At 42.8% G+C, this 14492-nt stretch overlaps 1 protein-coding gene across 1 annotated transcript in view; it reads left to right on the top strand.

The window, feature by feature from the left end:
* The first annotated feature begins 778 nt into the window (after positions 1–778).
* The window catches only part of LOC118830899 (zinc finger and SCAN domain-containing protein 30-like), a 23403-nt gene continuing 9689 nt past the window's right edge, over positions 779–14492 (top strand). Inside the window, exons 1-3 of the mRNA XM_036737971.1 lie at positions 779–1257; positions 1619–2129; positions 7489–7621. Of these exons, the coding sequence (XP_036593866.1) occupies positions 1701–2129; positions 7489–7621 (562 nt within the window). The 5' untranslated portion in view covers positions 779–1257; positions 1619–1700. The remainder of the gene's footprint in view (positions 1258–1618; positions 2130–7488; positions 7622–14492) is intronic.

Genomic DNA, 14492 nt, shown 5'->3' with positions numbered 1-14492 from the left:
GGTTGTGGTGTAAATGAGCGCTATTTCTTTAGAAAGGGCCTTCTTTGCACAGTTTAAAACACTAGCTATTGTTATTGCAGGATTTGGAAACGTAACCCAAGGAATGGGTATAAAAGCTGTCTGGTACTGGGGCGGGGGGGGGGGCGGTGTAGACAGGAAAAATGCGAATGAACAGAAGAGCGAACCCCACGTAGTGAAGAAGTCGGGCTGGATAAACACCTGCCCCCAAAGCCTACAGAAAACGGGAGGGCGGTCCCAACAAAGACCCGCACGGACCTTTGCTCCCGCGCCCACAGGGAGCCCCCCCCCCCCCCCCCCCCCCACGTTGGACAGCGCGGACAGGAGGGTCGCCTCCTGGGAGGCGGCCGAAGCCGAGGGCCGGACAGCCAGCCCCGGCTGCTTCTCCTCCCCCTTCCTCCGATCCAGGTCGACCCCGAGCCCTTATGACGTCACCGACGCGGGACCAGCCCGATTTCCCGGCGCCAAACTCCATCCTGGGATTTCTAGGCTTCATCCCCACCGCCATCTTCCCCGTAGGCAGGGAGGTAAGGAGGCCGGAGGGGGAGGGGCCGCCCCCTTCTTTAGGTGGAGGGGCCAGGACTTGCTTAACACCCAGAACTCCAGGAGGACAGTTCCCTTAGAGCGAGAAGTGCTTGAGCATCTCCAGCTGCTGCGCACAGGATGTCATGGAAGCTTATACAAGTTGTCGCTGGACTACGGTTCCCAGAAGCCTCCGGGGCCATTTCCCCCGACTACATTTCCCAGAAATCCGGGCGGCACTGTTCTCGGGGGAGCTGGAGCCAGCTTCCCTTCTGTGCTGAATTCTGATCCTTGAGATCTCTCACTCAGTGAAGCGTCTGAGGAGTAGCGCTGGCTGCGGCGGGTCCGCGTTGTGTAGACCTACGCCCCCTCGTGTAGAGCCAGCCCGGGGCGAGCATGGCCTCTGGTGGAGTCACGTGCCGCCCCAGCCCGTCTCTATAGCAACCGCTTGACAGTGGTGCGTTTGTCCCAATCTCCCAGAGAAGGGCGGAAACCCGGCCTGGAGGTTCCGGGAAATGTAGTGTGGAAGCAGAGGTGCCTCGAGGGTCGCTGTGGTTAGAGGAAGGCCGGGGTTGGGAGTATCTCTAAAGTGAGCAGTCACTAAACCACTTAAGGAGACCAGAGATGATGATGAGGACGGCAGGTCCCTGTGTCAGCTGAGTGCCGTTATGTGCGGAGTCTGTAAATTTGGCAGTTGTGTTTCCTGGCCCCTGAATGGTATTGGGGGCGTGGCGGAGGGAGGGAAAGATACATTACTGGGGGGGGGGGAATGGGTGAGGGTGAGGGGAGCCTAGGTGGGCTGTTGGGACTTTTGCGCGTGCTTGGTGGCATTACAGGGACTACCTGGAGTGTGACCCCAGTGAGGTCTGGTGACCGCTAGGGGCCCCACAAATTCATGATATTTCTATTTCCCCAAAGAGAAAATATCCACATTTGCTTAGGAATTACTTGGTTAAGTTTTGTCAGAGTTACGTTCAATGAATTCCCCCTCTGGCTGACCTTCATTAAATTGTTTAAGGTCTCTAATAGCATTCTTAATTTGATAACTCCTTATTAACTGTGGTTTCTTATATCTTAGGGGTGTCCTTGAAGAGCCGCCTAAGGGGAACCCCTCGGAGGCATAGACCCTTTTAGAGTTGTTTTAAAAATTTGAAGCTCAGATGGCTTTAGAATCCAGAGAGGCTGCAGCCCTCGATCCTCAGAATCCAGCATGGAAAGAGAGACTTCAAGTAGTAAAAGTAAAGGTGGAGGAAGAAGAGGATTACTTATGGGGGAAGAAAGACAGTCAGAAGAAGAACAGCCCTTCCACCCAGGAGATCTTCCGCCTGCAGTTCAGGCAGTTTGGCTACAGTGACACACCTGGACCCCGAGAGGCTCTGAACAAACTCTGGGAACTTTGCCATCAGTGGCTAAGACCAGAGATCCACACGAAGGAGCAGATTCTAGAACTGCTGGTCCTGGAGCAGTTCCTGACCATTTTGCCAGAGGACCTGCAGGGCTGGGTGAGAGATCAGCATCCAGAGAGTGGAGAGGAGGTGGTGACTGTGCTGGAAGATTTGGAGAGAGAGCTTGGTGACCCAGGACGTCAGGTGGGAAAGAGGCAGGTGTGATTTATTGTGGGGAAATGTTGTCTCCTCTGTTGGACTGTGAACTCCTTGAGAGCAAGGACTGTTTTTTGTCTTTCCTTGTATCCCTAACATTTAGCACATAGTAGATGCTTAATTGCTTATTGACCTAATTTGTTGATTAAGGGGCAAGTAATGAGAAGAAAGTGACTGAGTTCAAATCTTTAGTGTGATTTTAGTGGCTGGGACTCTTAGCTTATGTTTTTGTCTCTTCTTCACTGTCCTGTTACCAACTGCTCTTGATCATATGAAACTGCCAGAAGTGTAGGAATTCCCTCCTAGTAGGGGGCTGTAGGATATAGGCAACATGTCTATAGACTCATTCTGATATTGATTGACTGCCTGCTGTATTTAGGGCATTGCTAATCATGCGAGGACTACAAAAAAGCATAAGATACAATCCTTGCTTCCTGTGTTATCTAAAAATTGATTCAGTGCTACTAGATTCAGTTCAGTAAACATTGATATGCCTAATCGTTGTAACTTCCTTGAGTATTGAGAATCTGATAGAGAAGATAAGACAGTAACTATAATCCCAGTTAAATGTAGTAAAGATATAGGAGAGCTACATATCAGTGTGAGAGTTCAGAAAAGGAGGTGTTTGCTTCTGGCTGCTGGTGGTGGAGGTACATGAAACCAAGAAAAGTTCTTGAAGGAGATGTCTGTGTTGGAAGAGGGGTGACAGGTAGACTTTCAAAAGATAGGTTGACTCTAGGGTGTGGGAGAGGAGCGAAGTTAGTGCATTCCTTGTCTGAGTACTAACTGTGTGGTAGAGTAAGCATTTAGAGCTAGGAGGTGGGCTTCTAAAGTTAGGACAGGTCATGGGGACCTATTGATATTTATTTATGGAAGGGAATGAGATGAATCGACTTATTGTTGTGATTCATTGGGCAGTGATTGGAGGTTCTGAGGTTGGAGTCTGCAAAATTGGTTACAAAGATTATTGTACTAGTCCAGAGGAAAGGAGGGGAGGACCTGCTGTAGTGGAAAGGCAAATGAAAAGGATAGGATGGTTGTGACAAAGTTTTCAGAGAAAGGATCAATAGGATCTGTGTCTCTTCTTTCTCCCTTGTTGGCCACGTCCAAAGATAATGCCAGCCCTTCCAGCCTGCTTGTCTGAAAGGTTGTTCATCTCATTAACAGAATTGGGGGTGAATGGACAGAACTGCTTTGTTTAGTTTGCGACTGGGGTGCCCCAGGTCATCTTACAGCGCTTCTTAAATGATGTGACCTTATATGGGGTGATGACCCACTGCTTAAGAAGCCCAGAATTCTAGCAAATCATTGTAGACCAAGAGAGAGGTTAGACATAGCATTGGGAGTCCTCTGCTTCCATAAAGGCCAGAGTTGGAGTTGTGGGTATGGACAATATTACCAAAGGAGAGAGAGAACAGTAAAAGGAGGAGGTCGAGGAGAAAGCTTTCCTGAACATCTACCTAGAGTATAGCTAGAGGAAGAAGAGAAAGCAAAGGAGAGAGTAGAGGATTGGCAAGCAGGAAACTGTAAGAGTACAGCATCTAGGAAGCCAAATAGGGTAGGAGAAAGGGAGGAGGCAGAGAGGGAGCAGGTTACCAGTGTCAAATGCTGCAGAGAGATCAAGGCTCACAAATTAGAATTTCTAGAAATTTGACACTGAAGAAGAGGAAAGACTATGGAGTGGTCACTTGAAAGAGGTAGTAATGTCAGTAGAAAGATTTTGTTTTTAGGATAAGAGAGGCTAAACATGGTTTGTAGGTGGGAGGAAAGAGCTTGCTGAGAGAAAGTGAAACTTTATAATAATAGCTAGTATTTATAGATTGCTTGAAGTTTTGCAAAATGCTCTCTATTCACCTGTTATATCTGACAACAACCCTGTGACTAGTGACTTTCCCAGGGTCAGAGACCACGAAGTGTCTGAGACAGGATTTCTCCTCAGATCTTGTTGATTCCATTATGGAAAGGATTATCTTGGGAACAAAATCCTGGAGGAGGCAAGAGGGGATGCGGTCACAATGATAAGTGGAATTAGTCTTGGCAAAGAGGAAGGCCAGCTGTTTCTTTGGGCTAGGAGGAAGAAAAGATCAGTGATGTAGAGGTTTTGAAGTGAGAAGGAAGAAAGAAGTTGAGGAGGCTTAGGTCAGATGACCTCAGTCTTCTCAGGATAAGTAGGAAGTGAGGTCATCTGTGATTGGAGAAATGGGTAGGAAGTGAAGTTGGGGACTGGCAAAAGTAGGAAAAATGTGGGGAATGGGATAGGGAGTGAGTTGTAGTGAGGGACCCAGCCTGATGTTGGTATAGTTGTTTTGGACCCACTCGCCCCCTGAGCACAGTTTGTGACTTTCTCCAGTAGCATTCAGTATTTCAGATCTAGCCAAGTGTTATTCAGGATTGGGGATGGCTCACTGTGGAAAGTGAAAGGGGTAAAGGATTCTAGGGTAATGCCTTACGTAATTGAAATAGCTGACCCATGGGGTCAAGGCTGGGTAGAGCCAGAACAGCAGTGAAGATTGAGGAGACAGAATGAACATCATTGTGACTGTGGGCAGCAGGTTTGGTAGGAATGGCAAAATGAAGAGTTAGATCATGGTCAGACAAGGGAATTTAAGAATTCAAGGCTTTGGAGATGGAGTACTATACAATCTTTATCACATGTTTCATTCCCAAATAAGTGATCTATACCAGTGGTTCCCAGCTTGTGGGCCCTGGCCCCCTAGGAGCTTCCTGGAATGGTTGCAAGGGGTATGTAAATCCATATTTGTACTATCATTTTGATCTTTAGCTATAAGTATGAAATGTCAGTTGATTAGTCTGGTAAATTTTTGTGGAAAGTGTATAAACTTTGAACTGGCTCCGGAGGGATAAATAAGCATATATAAGTGGGAGAGTGTGGATACACACACACACACACACACACACACACACACACAAGCAGAAGTACCATTGCAAGCAGAGTGAGTACTACTCACAGTTAGGGAGCCGGACACACATTAAGTATTTATGGCATAGTTGACTACTTTGGGTTGGAGAATTCATGTAAGGTAATATAGGGTGTGCCTAAAGTCTGGACGAATAGGCAAAAATGCATATTTTCAAGGAATGAAACAAATGAAATTTTCAACAACATTTTATTTAATTGGAATATTAACAAATAACATCTTCTATATGATTTCCATCATTTGTGATGCAAAGGTTGATGCGCTTTGCAAGATTCATGTGAACTCGATGCAATAACTCCACATTGCCGTCAATTTTAGCACATTCACTCTTTATGCGTTCAATCAAGTGTGTTGCATCTGTGATTTTCATTGAGTACACCTTCTCCTTTAGCATACCCCAGAAAAAGAAGTCAAGGGGGCGAGGGTCTGTTAATATTCCAAATATTCCAAAATAGCCTTTTTGCCTTTGTGTCCAGACTTTAGGGACACCCTGTAGTTTGAAGCTGCAAAAGGAAAAAGGTTTAAGTGATAGCCTACAGAGTTTGGACTTCTTTAGTGCAATTATGGACCCACTGAAGGTTTCTTTTGAGTAAGAGAGTGTTATTAGGAAAAGCAGTTTTAGTAAGATTATTCTGGTAGTTTTTAGTCATTTTTTAGTTGTGTCCAACTCTTTGTGACCCCATTGGGGTTTTTTGGCAAAAATGCTGGAGTGGTTTGCTATTTCCTTCTCTAGCTCATTTTTTAGATGAGGAAACTGAGGCAGAGTTAAGTGACTTGCCCAGGGTCACACAGCTAGTAAATGGCTGAGGCCAGATTTGAACTCAGGAAGCTGAATCTTCATAACTACATTATTATTGATGTAGTTAAGGGAGACTGGAGGCAGGAGTACCATTTTAGGAAGCAATTTCTATAATCCATTAGTGAGCATTTATTAAGCATCTTCTACATGTGGGGCACTGCCCTAAGTGGTATAGATAGACAAAAATAATCAACAGGACTTGGTGAATATTTGGATATAGGAGTTGGGGAGAAAATCAAGAACGACTGAGGTTTTTAACCTGGTTGAAGACATAATTGCCAGATCTACTTGAAAGTGAATGAGATCTCTTAGGGAGAGTGTAGAGAACAGAGAAAAGAATAGCATGCTTCAGTCTGTATTCCAACAATATCAGCTGTTTGTCGGGAGGAGGATAGTATGTTTCATCATTAGTTCTTTGGGATTGTCTTGGATCATTGTATTGCTGAGACTACCTAAGTTTTTCACAGTTCTTCATCAAACAATATTGCCGTTACTGTGTACAACGTTCTCCTGGTTTTGTTCACTTTGCTTTGCATCAGTTCATGTAAGTCTTTCCAAGTTTTTCTTAAAACCAACTTGCTCATCATTTCTTATAGCACAATAATATTCCATCACAATCATATAACATAGCTTGTTTAGCCATTCCCCAATTGATAGGCATCCCTTTGATTTCCAATTCTTAGCTGCTGCAGAAAGAGCTGCTATAAATAATTTTGAAGTACGGAATTTTAGAAAGGAGAAGAGGGTCACCAGTACCAAATGTGGTAAAAGATCAAAGAAGATGAAGACTGAAAATAAGCATGGAGTGGGAGGGAGGTTGGTAGAGAGTAAAATGTGTTAAATTTGGAGTTGGAGTAGCTGGGCTTAAATGCCGTCTCTTCTGCTTATTAGAGCAAGTCTCTTAACCTCTCTGTTCCTCAGTTTTCTTACACTGTAAAATGAAGAGTTTGGACTAGATAATTTTTAAGATTCTTTTATTGTCTTCTATCACAACAGCAAAGGAGGTAATCGGATTTTTTTGCCCAGCTGTTCTGTATTCTAAATCTTCTCCAACATTTTACACTCAGGATTTATGCTTAAGAATAATTGTTCTGTGACAGCATAGTTTTTCACAGTTTCTAAAAGTTAAAGTAATATTATTGATTTGCTAAGATTTATTAATGGTAAAAGGTAATATGCTTATAATTTATTTTTAATTGGTAAAAATGGATAAATATAAATAGGAGTATCTTCATAACTGTTTCAAGATTTCTTGTGTATTCATAATACTCAAAACTAAATCATTCATTGTTCAAATAATCACATGAAATTTCATGAGATTTCCTGTGTATCAATAACAGAAATTTCCTATGTGGTTAATTCTTTCATGTGCCCAGTCAGCCATTTTCCTGAAAGGCAGTAGACTATTCATTATTAATAAAAAGTGCCTCCTGGGTTGTTTTATTATCTTTTTTAGTCTTAGTACAGCCAGTTTGAATCTGACAAACAAGACTTTGGTTCTTCTTCCCCTGTCCTGTATCCCTGAAGGAATGTATATTCTTTCTATATTTTATGTTTTAGCTTCCATGGTGATTCCTTCACAAAGCCAAACATATCTCCTTATCTTTAGGTTGCATCAAGTACACAGAGAGAGGCAGGGGCCTGGGAGAAGATGGCACAGGATGCACTGAATGTCCAGCTTCAGCCTATGAATGCTCAGATCAAGTGTGGCTCTCCAGAGCCCCAGTTCCTACAAGAAAGAGGTGAGGAGCAAGATTGAATATCAGAAGGAGGGGAAGAAGGGAGAGAAGAGGTGGTGATGGGAGTGGGGGTTATTTTTAAATGAGTTAGAACAGGGTCTGGCTCCTCAGCTTCTTGTCTTCAGTGATTAAGAGGTAGTGTGATGTATGGAATTTGATATTAAAGGACATCAATTGAAATGCTGGCTTTGCCAGTTCCATTCATTGTGATTTTTGGCTAATCATGTAACTTGTCTAGGCCTCAGTTTTCTTATGTGTAAAGTGAGGGCTTGGATTAGATGGCCTTGCAGGACCTTTCGCATTTGAAAAGCTGATTCCATGAAGGGATTTTCATTTAAAGATCAATCATTTCAGTTGCCACGTGATCTTGTAAATTAGAAGATCAACATTGTCAGTATCTTTAACACTAGTGTCTTTTCAAGGATAAGAAAAAAATGACATTCCTGATTCAATTATCCACACTAAATGTTGCTTAAGTGGTTTTCTTGATAATATTACAAAGCTATTATACTGTATTTGCTTTGTTAACAGTCAAGAGGAATCATCAAGCATTTATTAAGCCCCTACTGTGTGCTACATATTGTAGTAGGCACTAATTATACCAAGAAAGGAAAAAACCAATCTCTGTTCTCAAGGAGCTCACAGTCTAATGGGCCATAGGATATGCAAACAACTGTGCACAGGCAAGATATATACAGGTTACACTGGAGGTAATCACAGAGGGAAGGCACTAGCATAATGGGGTTGAGAAAGCTTCTTGTAGAAGGTGGCGTTCTAGCTGGGACTTGAACAAAGGCATGGAAGTCAGCTGGCCCAGTTGGGGAGGGCTGTGAGATGGCCAGTGAGAGTGCAAGGAGAGGGGAATTCATGGGTATGTTTGAGGAACAGCAAGGAGGCCACTGTCACCACATCACCAAGATATTCAGGGAGTGCAAGCTTGAGAAGACGGGGAAGGTAGGAAGCCAGGCTGTGAAAGGTTTTAAAACTCCAACACAGGATTTTATGTTTGATCCTGGAACTGATACAGAGCCACAAGAGTTTACTGAGTAGGCGAATGGAAGGGGGAAGGGAACAAGCATTTATTATGCCCCCTGTTATACAACCAGGCACTTTACCAAGAGCTTTACAGATATTATCTCCTTTGATCCCCCTCAACAACTTTGTGAGGTAACCAGTGTTATTGTTATCCCCATTTTATTTTGAGGAAACTGAAGCAGAGTTTGGAAACTGGTCAGACCTGAGCTTTAAGAAAGATCATTCTTATAGCCAGCTGAGTGGGACATGCCCTGAAGTGAGGTGAGATCAATTGTTAAGTTTTTGGCAGTAGTCCAGGCATGAGGTGATGGAGGCCTGCACCTAAATGGTGATGTTGTCAAAGGAAACAACAGTGCATATACCAGACATGTTATGAAGGTAGAAATGACAAAACTTGATGCTGTTTAGATGTGGGGGAGCAGGTGAGAGAGACTGAGGAGTTGAGGATGATAACTGGATTTTGAACCTGTGTGACTGAGAGGAAGGTGGTATCCTTCACAGGAATAGGGAAGTTAGGAAGAGTGGGAGAGAGTTTTGGGGGAAAAATAATAAATTCAGTTTCAGATATGTTGAGCTTAAGATGCTACATCTTCTCTATTCCATTTCAGATGTCTAATAGGCAGTTGGAAATTTGAGACTAGAAGTCAGGAGAAAGGTTAAGCCAGAATAGGTAGATTTGAGAATCATTTTCATAGAAATGATAATTGAATACATGGAAGCTGATGAATTTATCAAGTGAAATAGTAGAGGGAGAAGAGAAGAGGGCACAGGCCAGAACCTTGGAAGATACTCAGGGTTATTAGCAGGGATGATCTGGATGAAGATCCAGCAGAGGAGACTGAGAAGTTGTCCAATAGGTAGGGGGGTAAGCAGGAGAGAGCAGTGCCAGGAAAACTTGGATAGGTAAGTGTCAAGGAAAAGAGGGTGTTTGATAGTGTCAGAGGCTGCAGAGTATAAGTGTAAAACCATTAGATGTAGCAATTAAAAAAATCATTAGTAACTTTGGAGAGAGCAGTTTCAGTTGAATGATGAGGTCAGAAGCTAGATTGTAGAGCTATAAGAATGAGGAAAGGAAGTAGAAGCAGCTTTGCGGAGGGCCTTCTCAAGGAGGTTAGCCAGGAAAGGGAGGAGAGAGGTAGGATGATAGCTAGTGGGCATAAATGGATCATGTGAGGATGGGGGAGACATGGACTTGTTTGTTGGCAGCAGGAGATAGGGTTGGATGATATGTGTGTGTGTGGGGGGTGATAGATGGGGCATCTGCTAGACTGAGGTCATTTGTTCATGGAGTAGGTGTTTGCCTTGGCAAGAAGAAGGGCAACCCCTTCATGAAAGCCTGAGGCAGAGCAAGCTGGGAGAGGCATCAACCTGTTAGATGAGGAGGAAGGGATGAGAGGGAGCTCTTGGCAAATGGCCTGAATTCTTTCAGTGAAACATGACAAGGCTCTAAGCTGTGAGCTGGTGGTGAGGGGCCATGGGAAGAGTGAGACTGATGAAAAGATTTAGGAATGTGTGGTGGTAAGTGGGATAGTGAATTGATTAGGGAAGTATAAAAGGATTGTCTTGCTGCACTGAGGGCCCAGTTGAAATTATGTAACATAAATTTATAATGGACTCAATCAACACAGTTTCAGATTTCTCTAGCATCATTCAGCAGCACATGAGTAAGAGCGAAGGCAGAGGAGAGAAGGTAGAGGGGATGTAATTCAAGGCTGAGGCTTGGCAGGGCCTTGTGATAGGAGAAGGGGCAAAGGTTCTTGAGAGGAGTGGACAGTGTAGAGCTGATCTGGTATTTGCCAGGATGGGGAGGGGAGGAGAGCATAACCAGTGCAGAGGCGATTGCCTGGGAGAGACCTGAGGAGTGCAGGGATTGGCGGTCACAGTGAGGAGTTGCAAGGTAGGAGACGTGATGTGGAATGACAGCTGATTGTGATCACGTGAGGCATTTCAGAGTTTGTGAACATGGAGGGAGGGGAGAGAACAAGCTTTGTTGCAAGAATGCTGTGAGCAGGGTATTGTGATAAGTGCTTTACAAGCATTTTCATCTTATTTAGTCTTCACAATGATTCTGAGAGTTGGGGGCTATTATTTTCCCCATTGTACAGTTGAGGAAACTGAAGCAGACAGGTTAAGTGATGTAGCAAGTAAGTGTCTGAGACTGGTTTTGAACTCAGGTCTTCTTAACTTCAGACCCACAGCTCTATCCACTGCACCACCTAACTGCCTCATGGTCATTTTTGTGTGTTGTGGGGGTGGAGTTGATGGAATCCTAATAAGTAGGTGCCTGAGCAGTAATAACAAAAGCTGTTGTTTAGGTGAACTTATGATGTAGAGAGGCATATTATAATATTATTACTATACATACATGCCCCTGCCATGGGTTTTTCTATATGCATTATGGGAAATTGCATGTGCAGTTCCACTGAGGCTGGGACCCCTCCCCTATTGCCTAATCCCTTGACACATCCCTCCTGCCTTTTTAATATTCATGTATTCTGTTATGTAATTGCGTCATTTGCCCTATAAAAATCCTTGTCTTGCTTTCACTAAGCTGCGTGTTCCTTTTTGGACTCACTTTCCTTTCTGAGAGGTGTAATTCTCAATAAATACCTTTGCTTGGGTTAGAGATGGTCTGAGTCTGTGAATTCTTTCAAGGTGACCCCACAATATACCATGTAACTGCAACAGCCCAACCTAGCTGCCTCTAATGGGTTATGGAAAATTAGTAAGTTGAAGAATTGAGGGGTTAAGGTGTTTGAAGGAGTATCAGTAAGTATTTTTTTCCAGTGAACAAAAATCTACCTTCTTTCACTCCCCTCCAGCCCCTTCCATCCTGTCTACCCTCCAAGTACTGCAGAAAAACTAAACCTTTGATACAAATACGTATAGTCAAGCAAAATAAATTTTTCCATTGACTATGTAAAAAAAAGTCTCATTCAAGTCCTTTATTTTCTGTCAGAAGGTGGGTAGCATGTTTCCTCGTTAATCCTCTGGAATTGTGGTTGGTCATTATGCTAATGATTCTTTTCAATTCATGCTGCCTCAGTTCATACAAGTCTTCCGAAGTTTCTCTGAACCATTCCCATCATCATTTTCTTATAGCACCATAGTATTTGATCACTTTTATGTATTATAACTTGTTTAACTATTTTCCAGTTTGTGGGTACCCCTTCATAATTCCCATACCTAGCCACCTCAAAAAGAGCTATAAATATTTTCATACACCTTTAGGGTGTGTTTTGCTTAGGACCAATCTTTCCTGAATCTGTTCACCCACCGATTCTCCCTTTTCCTTCTATTTCCCTGCTGAGAAATGTATTTCTATACCCAACTCTGTGTGTGTGTGTGTGTGTGTGTGTGTGTGTGTGTATGTATGTATGTATGTATTCTTTCATCCTTTGACCATTTCAGATAAGGGTGAGGTTCGAGTGTTAGTGTCAGACATCTACTTGCAAATCCTGATTATAGGAGATATTGTTCCTTAATCTTCTCCCTCCCCCACATATTCCTCTTCCCCTTCTTTTCCATTCTTCTTAGACTATCAAGACATAACAAACCTGTCCAAAGCCTCCTGTCTAATTAGATTCCCTGTATGACCCCTGATGATGATAGGGTTCAGAGAGATCATATCATCTCCTCATATTAGAATATAAGCAATTTCTCCTCATTTAGTCCTTTATCATTGTTCATTTGTATTTACCTTTTTACATTTCCCTTAACTCCTGTATTTGAATTTCAGAGTTTCTGCATAGCTCTTGTCTTTTTATCAGGAATACCTGGAAGTCCTTTATTTCATTAAATGTCTATTATTTCCCCTGTAGGATTATACTCAGTTTTAGTGAGTAAGTTATTATTGGCTGCGAGCCAAGGAGGGGGAGGGTAGAGAAAAATATATACATATGTGTGTGTGTATATATATATATATATACACACACACATACACACACACACATGTATATATATATAAAACACATACTATATCTATATCTATATATATATGTATTTGTCTTTTGGAATGTCATATTTTAAGTTCTCCATTTCTTTGTAGTGATGGCTGCTAAATTGTGTGTGGTCCTGACTGTGGCTCCTTGGTACTTTAATTCTTTCCTTCTGGCTGTTTGTAGAATTTTTTGTTTGATCTGGAAACTCTGGGTTTTGTGTTCTTGGGAAATTTCATTTTTGAGTTTCTTTTAGCAGATGACCAGTGGATTTCTTTATTTCTATTTTGCCTTCTGGTTCTAAGAGATCTGGGGAATTTTCTTTTAAAATTTCTTGAAATAAAATGTCTAGGCTTTTTTTTTCTTCTTCTGTTGTGGCATTCAGGTAGTATAATGATTCTCAAATTTCTTTTCCTTGGTCTGTTTTCCGGGTTAGTTTTTGTTTTGGGATACCTTAAATTTTCTTCAATTTTTTTCAATCTTTTGACTTTATTTTAATATTTCTTGCAGTCTCATGGAGTCATTCACTTTTACTTGGTCCAATCTAACTTTCAGGGAGTTAATTTCTTAGATAAGGTTTTGTACCTCTTGTACCATGCTGTTAATTCCCTTTCCAATTTTTTTCTTTCATAGTTTTCATTTTTCTCATTTTTTTCTCTTGCACTCTCTCATTCATAAAAAAAATTTAAACTCTTTTTTTTGGACTATTGTCCCATCACTTCTAGGAATGTTAGCTGAATTTGTGCCCAGGCTGTGTATTTGAGGCTTTTACTCTGCAAGATGTTTTGGATTCATTTTCTTCTTTGGAGTTTGTGACTTGAATGTTCCTGTCACCATAATGTCTGCTTTTTGGGCAGAGGGGGCTTATTCTTCCAGCCTACTTCCTGACTTCAAATTTTATGGTAGGGCTGGTTTCTGTGCAGTTCTGTAGGGAAGGTCTGGGCTGGTCTTGTTGCTGCTTTATTGGGGTTTTGAGTATTGTATTGTTTCCAGATCTCAAGGACAGTTTGGGCCGGGGACCTGCAAGCTTCAGTTCTCCCAAAGTGATCCATCTCACTCAGGTCAAGAGTTTAAGCTCTGCATGTTCAGACTGGTTTTGTTTTGCGCAACAGTAGACTGATTTTGGACTCAGTTACTGTTATTAATCTAGGAAGCTCTTCTGGTTCAGGGTGATAGACCCGCAGGCTCCCCTTTGGTCTGTGATTCCTCTCCTGGTTATTCCTTTGCAGTCTTCAGATTGAGCTGAAGGCTGGAAATGAGACCCTACTCTGTACCTGGGGCCTGACCTCACCTCTGCTGCTGGTTTCTAAACTTGTTTCTCTCCAGGTATCCTGCCTAGGGCTGAGATTGCCGAAGTATGGAGGGGGTTAAGCCCGGGTAGGTCCCCTATCTGCTTGACCCAGATCTGTGACCTGGAACTGGGTGATGAGCAACCAAGCTGTCAGGTCACACCTGTTCCCATTATGGTGCTCAGGCGTGGATGTAGGGGTGACCTCATGTGGGTCTAGAACCATTCTCGGCCTGGTTCACAGCTTCTCCCCTAGTGCTGGGTATGTGTCACACCCAGACACTTCCCAGCGTCTTAAGTCTCTCTTTGTCTTCAAATGCTGACCTGGGCTGGACAGATGACCAATTGTGACCTTGATTTCCTCATCAGGATTTGTTGTGTGTTTTCTGGATCTTTCTGGAGGACTTTTGTCAGGGAACTCTTCACTGTATTGTTCCCTGCAACCTAACCCTACTTCAAACAGGGAGGTCTGAAAAAAAGGTTTTTTAGGTCAGAGAAATATTATTTCATAACATTTTAAGTTTTATATAAGAGGAGTTTTTTAAAAAAATAAACATATGCTGTTACACTCCTCTGCGTCATGCTTCCCTTTTCTGGTTTCTGGATTTCCTTA

This window comes from Trichosurus vulpecula, chromosome 9 (assembly GCF_011100635.1).
Source record: "Trichosurus vulpecula isolate mTriVul1 chromosome 9, mTriVul1.pri, whole genome shotgun sequence".
Classification (NCBI taxonomy): Eukaryota; Metazoa; Chordata; class Mammalia; order Diprotodontia; family Phalangeridae; genus Trichosurus; species Trichosurus vulpecula.
This window is presented reverse-complemented; position numbering and strand designations above follow the sequence as displayed.